A 12,378-nucleotide genomic window follows, 5' to 3' on the forward strand; every position below is an offset into this window, starting at 1 on the left:
ATTAATGTCATGAATTAGTGGAGGACAACATACAGAATAAGAACTGGGAACATAAACAACATAGTGTTAATTGTCAATTAACCAATATATGTTGTGACTTTAATGTTGGACAGTAGAGCCTAACAATACATCTATCAATTGAATACGACAGAAGACTATAAGAGACTGTAAGCACAGTAGACGTCAGCAAACACGTGTGTTACAGCTTCCAGTCAAGTCTCGCGGAATTTAGCGTCCCCACTATACATATAAGGCTTGATTCTCGCGAGATTTAGCGGCCTCACTCTATACAGATAAGGCTTGATTCTCGCGAGATTTAGCGGCCTCACACCGTACAGACATGGTTTGAATCTCGCGAGATTTAGCTGCCCCACACTACAGATATGGCTTATGGTCCTAGCAACCGGACGTAAAGTAACTTAACGTATAGAAGCGCTTTGTCTATGATAAAGGACAGTGTGTATATTTAAATATGTAAGGTCGAACACGACACTATTGTCGCTATCACCCGAGAAGTCTGCATCATTTAAGAGAGACCATAGAATGCCGCAGTTAGCATAGCTACATAGCTAAAGTTAGCTCCGCCTGGGACAACGTGAAGAGCATCTCTACTGAGCGACGTCATCTAATCCAGAGTTACAGTTTAGTTCACGATGAAGTGTCACTATGAAATATTGGATGTGAAACGAGACGCAGGAGACGGTGACTTGAAGAAAGCGTATCGTAAATTAGCATTGAAATGGCACCCCGGTAAGCTGTGGTAGAAATCATTCAATGACCTGTCAGTTAGCTAACTAAGTGTAACGCTACTGTCGTAAAAATACAATATTTACTACCTCTGAAATGTATTGGAGGTCCTACATTTATACTTCTGAGTGACAACAACTAACAGAAAGCACCCACTGTTGATGTTGTTTATTCTTACAGCAACACGTAACGCTGTTATCTCCAACCTTACAAAGATAAAATGGAATTTCACTTAAGTTTTTCATTTGAACAACAGCTGTGGTTTACCGTCTGACATTTGCAGATAAAAACTTGGACAATGCGGATGATGCGGCGGAGCATTTTAAGCTGATTCAAGCAGCTTATGATGTCCTGAGTGATCCGCAGGAGAGAGCCTGGTGCGTTACAACAGAGTCACAATGGTTTAGCTCCTACTCCTGTATTGTTTGGGTTAAGTTCGTACATCTTACTGTCTCCTTCTGTGTCGCAGGTATGACAACCACAGGGATGCTCTGCTGAAAGGAGGAATCAGTGGAGATTATGAAGATGACAGCGTTGACCTGCTGCAGTACTTCACGGTCACCTGCTACTCTGGCTTCGGCGATGACGAGAAGGTGAGCTCGTGTGATCGTGTGTGTGCAGGGATCGTGTTGCTCAGTACTGACAAACAGTCACATCAAACCTCCAACCAGGTGTTTTTTTCAGTCCACTGCTTGAGACAAGGATGATGCCACATGCCACAAAACTAGATGAATCTGCTGATTTAAAAATAAGACGATGTTACCCAGGAGTTGTGGCACCACCTGACTAAATAACAAGTCAGATTGTCTGTCCTCGTTGGTAGACAGTACAAGAGGAAGCAGTAATGAGATTATCAAAAATGCTGACAAAAGACAATTTACCCCATCTGCAGGAATGTTGGCAAGCTTGGAATTGTGCCCCACTTACAAAGAAAACATCTAGTCTCCTTTTTAGTATGCAAGACCACGCAGACAGTCTACCACACAGGGAATAGAGCCAAGATTTGATGAAACCCGGGTAGAATTTTATTGGTTTGATTTCCAAACACCGAGTACACCTCCTTAACGCCGGGACTTGCCGTTCTGGCTGGTGGTGGCAGGTTCATTCTTCAGGACTTTGGGGACAGAAATTCACTGTGCATCTATTTTCTCATTAATTATTCCCTCTTGTTTTGATCTACTCTCTGTCCCCTAGGGCTTTTACGTGGTCTACAGGAATCTCTTTGAGTCCATTGTTAAGGAGGAGATGGAGCAGGGCAAGGTGGATGAAGAGGAAGAAGAGGAGGAGTTTCCTCCCTTTGGAGACTCTCAGAGTGACTACGACAGCGTAAGCCAGCACCACACTCAAAACTCTCGAGGTTGTTCCTTTGTTGGATGACGTAAGAGTTGTTTATACGATTCAGTACATGAATAAAATAGTACGTTTTCTGTGCTTCTTTCTCTGAGTGAAAACAAAACTAAAGTATAGCAAGAAAACCTTATTAATCGACTTGTGTACTTAACCACTCTCTCCATTTGCAAATTGCAGGTAGTGCACGTGTTTTTCGGCTACTGGCAGAGCTTCTGCACTCGCAAAAACTTTGCCTGGAAGGAGGAGTACGACACGAGGCAGGCCTCCAACCGCTGGGAGAAGAGGGCCATGGAGAAGGAGAACAAGAAGACCAGAGACAAGGCTCGAAAAGAGCGCAACGAGCTTGTGCGTCAACTCGTGGCTTTTGTTCGCAAGCGCGACCGCCGCGTGCAGGCCCACCGGAAGCTGGTGGAGGAGCAGAACGCTGAGAAGATCAAGAAGGTGGAGGAGCTGCGGCGGAAGCAGAAGCTCAGCCAGGCCAAGTAAGCGGTGGATGGGTAAATGTGACGTTAAATTTTTCTTCCTTGTTTCTCCTTAATACTCATAATACTTTACTGTATGTCCCAGACTGGCAGAGGAGTACAAGGAGCAGAAATGGGCGGCCATGTCTGAACTTGAGAAGGAGCTGCAGCAGATAGAGGCTCAGTACGGAGAGGAGTTTGGAGACGCATCAGAGAGTGAGGAAGACGAGCTGGATGCGGACACACGGGAGAAGAACGGCGAAGAGGGAGGAGGTCAGTGAGACGTTTGAGGTTCAAGCCTAATTTATACGTCTGTTTTAATGGGTTTTTCTGGTGTTTTTAATCTTTTTTTTTTTTTTATTCAACGCATCAACATTCATTCACAGAAGCAGAGCAGCCCGACGGAGAAGAACTGACAATTGATGATTATTATGATGGTCTGTACTGCCCGGCCTGTGACAAATCCTTCAAATCCGATAAATCGTGAGTAACCTTCGACTCCCTCCACCGACCCGCTGTGCTCTGAACCTACAAGCTAGTTCACCTCGCTAAGCTGGGAATCAGCACGGGGTCCAGCGATGCAGTGTGTGATTGATTTCAGCATGGCATTAAACACAAAGCTTATTTTAATCCAAAGTGTTAATAGTAGGCCTCATGTGACTGAATCTATGGTCTGAAGTAAATGACAGGGAAGATATGGAGGTGTAAATCAAGCCACTGTGGACTGTTTCATGTACTTTGTGTAAAACGTTTGTCTGTGGTGAATCTAAACAATGGAGAGAAACTATTAACAGTCGAACTTGAATGGCGATGTCAGTCGTTGTCATTGTTTGCACATGTTGGTTGTTGAGGAATGTCGATGATTATTTTTAATGATATTGTTGGTACTTGTTGGAGATTATAATGCAAATCTGCAACGGGTGTTTTTGCACTTCACACAATGCTAAATCTGTTATTAAAGCACTTTGCATTTCTTATTTTCTTTCCTTTGTACAGAATGAAAAACCATGAAAAATCCAAAAAGCACCGGGAGCTGGTGGCGTTGCTACGAAAACAGCTGGAGGAAGAGGATGATTCATTTGGTCTCAACTTGAACGGGAAGGAGGGGATAGAGGAGGATGAGGAGGAAGAGGATGAGGAAGAAAAGCCAAGGCAAAAGTGAGCAGCTTTCTTTCTTTTCACCCGGTGGTCAGAGCGGTTAGAATAACCTGATGATTGCATTTTAATTTCTGACATTTTTCTTTTCACTTACTCAGGCTGTCCAAAAAGCAAAAGAGAAAAAAGAAACTGCAGAAAGTAGTACAGGTGAGTCATATCTTTTCTTATGGTTAAGTGTGAAGTGAACCTAAAAAGCTATCTATGTATTCACGCTGTCCTCCTCCATAGCAGAGTGCTCCTGAGGTCGGGGAGGAGGAGGAGGAGGAGGAGGAGGAGGAAGTGGAAGTGGAAGTGGAAGTGGAGGTGGAGGAAGTGGAGAAACCAACACCGACCACCTGCGAGGACGAAGCCCCCGAGAAGTCGGAGAACACAACAGAGCCTGAGAAGCAGGATGATCCCCCTCCCGCAGAAGTCAAGAGGTCAGTCGTTTTAGTTATTAGTTGTTTGTTGATGGGCCGGTAGTGAACGGTTAGTTTAGTCGAGCCTTTTCGCCTGTTGGAAATGAGCTTGACGGGAGCGTTTATGATAAACTGCAGAGGCAGCTGGTAATTCTAATGTCTCAGTTACAGAAGACGCTACTCGGTGTGTGAAATACGTGATTCAACACCGTTATTTCCTGAATTATATTTGGCAGGATTAGAGTTTTAGATTAAATGGTGTATGCCTTGTAGTTAAGAATGTGGTTTTTACTTATCCGTCATCTAAATGTTGCCTCAGCAGCTCTGGGAAGACGAAAGGAAAGAAGGGAGGAGGAAAAGACAAACCGAAGAGTGTCAAGTCAAACGCAGGAGGAGAACCGATTCTTGAGGTTTGTACAGTTACACCAAGAGTTTAAGAGGATTAATGGGAGTGGTTTGTATTGATCATTTTACATTCAATAATTTTATTATTACAAATGTCTTCTGCTTACACATGCGTCCACAGCATCAGTTTTTACTTTCCCCTTCCTTCTGAGTTATCAAAGATAACCTTATTACATTATTTACCATTAGAAAATGGTCCCTGCTTATATTATTAAATCACATCTCCTCCATTTCCACCTCCAGACTGAAGGGAGCCTCTGCTGTGTGACCTGCAACAACGAGTTCTCCACAAGAAACAAGTTGTTTGACCATCTGAAGACCAGCGGCCACGCCATCGCTGTCTCCTCAAACGCTCCCCACAGCTCCGTGAGCAAGAGCAAAAAAGACAAGAAGAAGAACAGATAACACATCTGGATCCGGGCAAAGGGTGTGACTCAGCAGGGACACAGGAAACTGTGACGGAAAATAAACTAAAAGAAGCCTTTGAAAGTGGACTTTTAATGGACCGGCTGGCTGACTCCCAGGGAATAGCTTTTTGTGTTTTTAAATTACCCAATAATCCTGTCGAGTGAGACAGTTATGTATGTGTGAGTATATTTCACAGTAACGTGTCTCTGAAAGAACATACAGGATGTGCATAGGATACATCCTGTTATCAGATCCTTTACTGGTTTGGAGAGCTCTGTAGTGGTATTACTGCATCATGAAAATAAAGGTGATACTGCACGTTGGTATTTATACGACAACTCTGGAATGATTTACATGAATACCTCTAGTAACCATTTCTAACAATAAACTACCGTATATGTTTACATGTTCTATTGGTGACACGTAAAAATGACATGTTTAAGCAACTATTTCAAAGCACAAGAGATCATCATTACATTCAGATATAAAGCCTGCAGAACAATCATGACAATGACAGTGGATCTAATCCGAGCGAAATGAATTAGAAGTCGGTCAGCAAGACATTTGTATGTGAACAACAATTAGTGATGTTTGCTCAGTGTATTGAAGTATGAGGAAAAAGGTTTTAAAGCAGAACTGTTTCTGTTTACGAAGTTAATAACACTGGTATCCACAACAGGACAAACCTAATTAACCATTCAATTAACATTTGAAAGATTTACAGAAGTGCAGTCTGCTGCTGAGAGCGAGTGTTTCCGGTGTTTAGTCCTTGGCATTGAGTTACTCCTCTGACCCGTTCATTTTCTGTCCATGTAGCCGTGGACGGCCTTGTTAAAAACTGCCAGGAAGAAATCTACATCCTCCTTTGTGATGCACATGGGGGGTTGGATGCGGAAGGTCTGAAGTGGTGAGAAAAACAAGAAGACAAAGAGCAGATTAACCAGGGCAGCTGCTTTATTCTGTGTCGCACAGTAAACGCAGACATTTCTGGCACATTATGATCAGAGGTAGAGCTAGGAGTATTCATGTGCTGGTTAAGGATTAAAATTAAGAATTGGCTCATAATAGTAGTTATATAATGTTTATGATGTATGGAAAAGGGAGAGTGCTGTTACCTGTCCATAGAGTCCTCCTTTCCCTATCAGGACTCCCATGTCCTTTACGTCCTCAAAGATCTCACTCATTGCCTCAGAAGGCAGCGGGTCTCTGCTGGCCTGTGGATGACAGAGAACATTTAAAAAAAAGAAGAAAAAAAAGGGTGGATGTGGCTAAATGTGTTTTATAGACTATATTTAATAAACTAACATGAACACTATCCATCTGCAAGTGTCAAAACAACAAACCACGTATGCTTAATGGCCTGACAGGCTACTACATCTACAATTTCCAGGCTATTCTATTGCAACATAAATACCTTGTCTTTGACCATTTCCACACCAATCTGCAGGCCTTTTCCACGGACGTCACCGATTATCTCATACTTGTCTCTGAGTTTTGCCAGTTCTGTCATCAGATAGGTTCCCACATAAAGACTGTTCTGCTGTGTGCCGTCTTCTTTGATGGTCTGCAACGTAAAAATCGGTCAGTTCCTGTTTAAAGTCCAAATGAAATCCCTCAATCCTCATTTTTTGAAGTAAAACATAATGTTTGTGTTTTTTAAATTCATTTATAGTCAATAGTTTTTATTATTAAGGGCCTGGGCACACCATAAATGGTGACGTAGTGACTGTATTAGGGCAAGTGGGCAAAGTGTTGTAGTTTGATTGTCTGTGTAGAATCAAGTTCCATCTACTGAACTACATGAATTCGGACGAAATAACGTAAAAATAGGGGACGCCATCACGAAACAAAAAAATATAAATTCCTCCCTTTGGTTTCTGATTTTCCCCACAAACAGGATGTGATGCTGGAGCACAAAAACATTATAGAGGAGTTGTAAATCAGTGTGCTTGAGTGACTGTAGACTTTTCAACCGCAGCTACACTAATAGGCTAAGTACATTTGTTTTATCAAATGAAACTCTCTTGTGCTAATGAACAGCACTGATGTGAAAAGAGAAGATGAATTCTTACGTCAAGCACTGATGAAGCAACAGCACAAGCCACAGGACTTCCTCCAAAGGTGTTGAAGTGGAAGGCCTTACCAAAGGAGGCAGCAATTTCTGGAAAACATAAACAAACAAGCTCACACTTCCACCCACTGCGGCCTCAAACAAGGTTTTTTCTGTCTTACAGTATTATCTCACCTGGTGTTGTAACAACAGCTCCTATTGGGAACCCATTACCAATGCCCTTCGCCATCGTAACCATATCAGGAACGACGTCGTGACCCTGGAAGCCCCAGAAGTGGCTTCCTGTTCTCCCAAATCCAGTCTGGACCTGTCGGGTGCAAAACAAAGAAACCAGGCTCTGTGAAGTACGTTCACACATTGAATTTTACCTTTTGAGGTAACATGATAAAGGCCAATAGGGCCTCCTCTTACCCTTGTTACATAGTGTTGGCTTTATGTTATAAATTTCTGAGCATAACATAACTTTGGGCATCTAACCTCATCGGAAATGCAGATCCCTCCTCTTTCTCTTACAAGTTTGTAAGCCTCCTTGAGGTAGTTTTTAGGGTACTGCACAGCTCCTCCCATTCCCTGCACAAACAAAACACATTCACATCCCACAGACCCATCTTGATCAACACAAGCAGTCATACTGACCATGAGATAACAATGATCATCAATGGCACAATAACAGTTATGACTTTTTCAGGTCAATACCAACTCCAGATAAGGATTTCGTACCTGAATCGGCTCTACAAAGAAACCAGCAATTTGACTTGGGACACTAGTAGCAAATGTCTCTTTAAGCTGTCCAATGTACTGGTCATTTGCCATGCATTGACCTGTGGGATTAAAAAGGAAACTATTTTAGTGACGTATAAATGCAATATAACCAAAATACTTCTTAATACATTACAACACAGAAGGGCTGAGCAATTAATCAATACATTGATTAATGTCTTTCCATATGATACAAAAGTATTGACAATTGTCCCATATCATAATTTGCTGTGGAAGTTTAACATTATATTGTTGGAGGAATATTGCAGAAATTCTCATAGAGCTTAGTCCCACTGATAATAGTGGTGAATTAGCCTATTCATGAGAGCACCATGAGAGATAACCAGAGTGTATATCGAGCCACGTGTGCACGTGTTTGTGTACCTTGGGCACAGTCACAGTCTCTGATGGTCTGCACAGGAGAGTCTCTGCAGTGGCTTCCTCCCCACGGACCTCTGAACACATCAGGATTCATGGTCTGTTTGTTTGGGGCAGAAACCGTAGTCAGCTAGATCAACCTGACAGCAACAGTCACTCATAATGAACGCAGCACGAAGAAATCATCATGAAACTTGGATGGCTTGGATTGCCATCACCAAGGTCAGAAAAGATCTATCAATGCACGCAGACAGCTTGTACTGTTTGCTTGTATGGATGGCTAGTGCAGCCTGTGGCTCGCTGCTGTTTACATTTAATGCTGAGCGAGTAACCTGCACAGAGAGCATCATTAATGGTGGCATCATGTGTTTGGGGTTTGTGTTTGGATGAAGTGTGTAGCAGCATTGAAGATGCACATAGATGAAAGATGCTGGTCTTGTGAACTTTGCCATGAAGCTCCTTTGTAGCCGAAATGTAAAAGTAAAAGTGTCTGCTAGAGATGTTCAGTGCATACAAACGGCTCTTTCACAACAAATCTCTAAGCTGAGCTGATTATTCTCAACCACCATCGTCACTGAATAAATCAGCAGCTTTTAGCACCTAGAAGATCCTCTCATTGGTGACTGAGAGAGGAGCATGCAAGCAAAAGACTGAAGAGTTGACCATGATTAATGATGAGTGTTTTATGTTGTGTTGTATACATACATGTGTGCAGCCTAAACTAGTGGCGGCGGGGTATTTATATGGTGAGTTGGAGGTAAGACCCATGGTCTGTTGGGTGCCACCGTGGTATGATCCTCTGGAGGATAAAAACAAAACAAACAAAAGAACAATCAGAAACATTTTGAAAATGTAAAGCAATTATTGCTAAAAACAAACATAAGGATACTAGACTTGTACCTGAAAGTGATGATGTCAAAGTTTCCCGTGTGAAGTCGAGCCATCAGCATGGCCAGGTCATTGGCTTCTGAGCCACTGTTGGTCAGATATATCACCTGGACAGGGACACAAAGACCAGCAGACATTTTAATCACAGCATACATATTTATCCAGGATCCTGGTCTCAGCTGATCGGGGGAAACAAATCCACCAAAGTACCTTGAGAGGATCTGGCAAGTAGGACGCTAGTTTCTCACAGTACTCATGGAGAGTAGGATGGACGTAGATGTTTGTAGTGTGCCACAGTCTCTTCAACTGTCTCTGTGTGGCTGCTGTCACCTTCCTGTGCACAGATGTCAGGGTCAGAGCAACAATGTACACTCATTTTTTGACTGATAGAATTAGACATGCTATCACAGCAAAGAAAAAAAGGACCTTACGGGTGGCAGTGGCCCAAACTGACAGTAGCCACACCAGCAAATAGATCCAGGTATCGCTTCCCGTCCACATCCCACAGCCACTGCATGTGTCCCTGGTGGATGAACACTGGTTTCTTATAGTAGGTAATCTTCATGGTCACGGGGTTGCAGTTCTGTCTGCGGATCTCCATCATCCGCTCTTTGGACATACCCTGGACAGAGACAAATACACAGGAAAATAATGACAGTACTCATGGAAGACCTTCTCAATAAAATAGGTTTGTTTTTGGTTCTGAGTTAAATGTCTGTCTCCACGAAATTGAATACAAGTCCACAGAGGAGATGAGTGCTGATTATTGAGTTGATCCCCTGAACTTTCTTGTAGCGCCACCACATACTATACTAAAGCCCTATTAGAACCCTGTCTGCATGCCACAACACTCTTACCTTGTATTCCTCTGGTTTGAAATCGCATGAGGGCATCTCTGCCAAGCCTGCAGGATGATATTTGAGGGCTGATTTCTGACATACTGCACCTATAAAATGGTTTTGATGGAAATGCAGAAAGAGGTAAAGGAGATTGTTAGCTCTACTGCTATCGGAGTGTACAATAAGCACATGGGAGGTGTGGACTTGTCAGACCAGATCCTGGGATATTATTCGGGCGCATCACAAAACTATGAAGTGGTACAAAGTGCCGTTTCATCACTTTGAGGACATTGCTACTATAAACAGCTACATTCTCCACAGGGAAATGTGTGCTGTGGCACACAATATTCCCATGAACCACCAGGATTTTCAGGAGCTGCTGTCAGCTCAGCTCATGGGAGTACCACAGGACTTTTCTTCTATAGGAAGAGGCAATACAATCACACACACGTCACAATGTCTCCAACGCAGGAGCAATCCATAAAGAGGACTGCAGGATGCAGAAAAAAATAAATAATCCAATTTTCTTTTCTAAATTGAGATGTTATTTTGAATATAGATTTTTCTGAATAAATTAAATATATATACATTTTTAATGGGCTAATATTCCCTATTATAGTGTATATTAGTCTTTACTGAGTGACTACAATTAGCTGAGGTTGTGCTGATCCTGGGGAAGTGAAAACCTGATAACCTGACTGTAAAAATTACGACTTTATCACACAAAGCACAAAGTATGCAAAAACGGAACGGTCTTGATTTGGATCTCAGTGGTCTTTCTAATCCAGGCTCTACTGTATATTTGTGGCATTATAATCAGATGAAATTGGCATTTGCCATTGAATTCCTGAAAAGACTTGTAGCTGTGGAAAGCGAATCAGAGATTTGGAACCAGGCTACTTTTTATCTGCAAAAAAGAAAGACTTTTCTTAAATTTTCATTACGTTATACCTTCATTCTGAATTATCTGGTCAATATTTAATCCAATTATAACCTGGTTAATGGTTTAACCACATTAAGTTCACATTCTGCAACTCAGTAAGAACTATGCTTCCTGTTTTTCCCAGTCTACTCATGGCTGGAAATGTCAGTTAGAACTGGTCTGACAAATATATAATTTATATTATTAAATAAAATGTAATGCTGTTACCCTCTGGAGAAAACGTTTAATTTGATCACAGAGAAGTGGAGATTATGAAGCCTTAGTCACTATGTACATTTTTCAAATGAGAAAATATGACTAAAAGTATTTCCTGCAATGTGTGCAACATTCTCTGCTTCTATAAAATTTGATGCAGTTGACTTAATTCCTACTTCACCATATCAAGTCTTTTTTTTTGAGTAGCAGTGAGAATACAATATATTACTTAGCGTGGTGCACCAATCTCTACTGCAGCCTATAAAAACACTGTTAAACCAACGATTATCTCTGATTCCTGAGTTTCACCCAAACAGACAAATTATCATAAATACTACAATATCATCATCTAATTAATTCATGAGCCAACAAGCAAAATGTATTGCCACCTGATATTCTAAGCTTACTATGACACACATAAAGGCTACAGTTCATAAAACACCTCCGATCATCAGCAACAGATCATGATCAACTTATTATGTGTTTCTCCATCTTCATGGTAACTTACCACTTCCCAGGTGAAGTTTGGCCAAACCAGGTGAACAGCAAGGCTGCCCTGTTAAAACCGCACAACGGCCTCTTAGAGAGGAAACAACTTTAAACATGATCAGTGAGTACGGAGGGCACACAGCTATCCTACTCCCTTCACCCCCTAACACTCAGCAGACTTACTTCAGGCTCTTCTTTTTCTAAAAAGTCTCAAGGATGGGTGGACAGTGAGCAGCCAATGGTACCCAGAGCCTACCAAACTACAATGATTTCTCTGAAACGTCACATAGATAAATGTATAACCAGTCGTCACTAGATTTCTGCTAAACATGCTCACTGAATAGGTTATGAAAAAAAGGCCATGGTTGGTGGTGCCGGTTCATTCCTGTTTGAGGCCAGAGAAGACGCTGACCTCCCACTCTGAGGTGAGCGTTACGAAATTTAGTGAGACTGTGCTTGCTTTGCTGTAAATAGGCGGCTACTTTGATGAAGGCTGTCTTAGCGCCTGGCTGCACCTGAGAAGTGGCAGTATCCATGGCAAAAAAAAAAACAGGATCTCTCATACTGAGCATCATGGTCTCCACAACCCCTTAGGTTTGCTTCCAAAATAACACTCAGATACATACTGAATGATGCATGATGCTCAACCAGACATACCTCACTGACTCCTTCCATATCCACATCCACTATCATAATTTCCTTTGTTGAGTAGATGAACTAAATTGGCATTTCAACTTGTGTGACTGTGGACTCACTCCATGTTTGGAAGATATAACTCCTAATGGCCTAACTATTACTTATTTGGGTCACATTTAATTTGATTTTACCCTTCTAGTCTGCCATTTTGAGGAGTGACTAAAAAAAGTAAAGCTATATCTATATAAATTGG

At 42.0% G+C, this 12,378-nt stretch overlaps 2 protein-coding genes across 4 annotated transcripts; one reads left to right on the forward strand and one right to left on the reverse strand.

Moving 5' to 3' along the window:
- The first annotated feature begins 362 nt into the window (after positions 1 to 362).
- dnajc21 (DnaJ heat shock protein family (Hsp40) member C21) lies at positions 363 to 5,265 on the forward strand. 3 transcript variants are annotated; one of them, XM_076087538.1, is made up of 12 exons: positions 363 to 750; positions 1,031 to 1,124; positions 1,217 to 1,340; positions 1,942 to 2,073; positions 2,275 to 2,579; positions 2,665 to 2,831; positions 2,945 to 3,041; positions 3,555 to 3,716; positions 3,815 to 3,863; positions 3,945 to 4,135; positions 4,434 to 4,524; positions 4,763 to 5,265. In XM_076087538.1, exons 1-12 carry the CDS (start codon positions 654 to 656, stop codon positions 4,922 to 4,924), a joined length of 1,671 nt encoding a protein of 556 aa, XP_075943653.1. In that variant the 5' UTR covers positions 363 to 653; the 3' UTR covers positions 4,925 to 5,265. The 3 variants fall into 3 exon arrangements, with proteins under 3 accessions (XP_075943653.1, XP_075943660.1, XP_075943670.1); XM_076087545.1 differs by having other exon boundaries at positions 4,437 to 4,524; XM_076087555.1 differs by having other exon boundaries at positions 3,948 to 4,135.
- A 459-nt stretch (positions 5,266 to 5,724) lies between these two features.
- On the reverse strand, positions 5,725 to 11,605 carry LOC142959394 (alanine--glyoxylate aminotransferase 2, mitochondrial-like). The gene is made up of 14 exons (XM_076100686.1): positions 11,509 to 11,605; positions 9,881 to 9,969; positions 9,455 to 9,645; positions 9,234 to 9,357; positions 9,036 to 9,130; positions 8,841 to 8,934; positions 8,142 to 8,235; positions 7,719 to 7,819; positions 7,476 to 7,568; positions 7,173 to 7,305; positions 7,000 to 7,088; positions 6,342 to 6,491; positions 6,043 to 6,141; positions 5,725 to 5,826 (listed from the first exon to the last, which is right to left on the reverse strand). Exons 1-14 carry the CDS (start codon positions 11,603 to 11,605, stop codon positions 5,725 to 5,727), a joined length of 1,551 nt encoding a protein of 516 aa, XP_075956801.1.
- Positions 11,606 to 12,378: the final 773 nt, after the last annotated feature.

Source organism: Anarhichas minor, unplaced genomic scaffold (genome assembly GCF_050575085.1).
Source record: "Anarhichas minor isolate MPS153535 unplaced genomic scaffold, ASM5057508v1 ptg000002l, whole genome shotgun sequence".
NCBI lineage: Eukaryota > Metazoa > Chordata > Actinopteri > Perciformes > Anarhichadidae > Anarhichas > Anarhichas minor.

What these genes read in the sequence shown, in the direction of transcription:
- dnajc21 (XM_076087538.1), top strand. Translation starts at nt 654, where the DNA reads ATGAAGTGTCACTATGAAATATTGGATGTGAAACGAGACGCAGGAGAC. An exon ending in AGCATTGAAATGGCACCCCG is followed by an intron (nt 751 to 1,030) that starts GTAAGCTGTGGT and finishes TGACATTTGCAG; the next exon opens with ATAAAAACTTGGACAATGCG. An exon ending in GATCCGCAGGAGAGAGCCTG is followed by an intron (nt 1,125 to 1,216) that starts GTGCGTTACAAC and finishes TCTGTGTCGCAG; the next exon opens with GTATGACAACCACAGGGATG.
- LOC142959394 (XM_076100686.1), bottom strand. Translation starts at nt 11,605, where the DNA reads ATGTTTAAAGTTGTTTCCTCTCTAAGAGGCCGTTGTGCGGTTTTAACA. An exon ending in GGATCTGCATTTCCGATGAG is followed by an intron (nt 7,306 to 7,475) that starts GTTAGATGCCCA and finishes TGCACCCGACAG; the next exon opens with GTCCAGACTGGATTTGGGAG. An exon ending in TGGAAATGGTCAAAGACAAG is followed by an intron (nt 6,142 to 6,341) that starts GTATTTATGTTG and finishes TGTCATCCACAG; the next exon opens with GCCAGCAGAGACCCGCTGCC.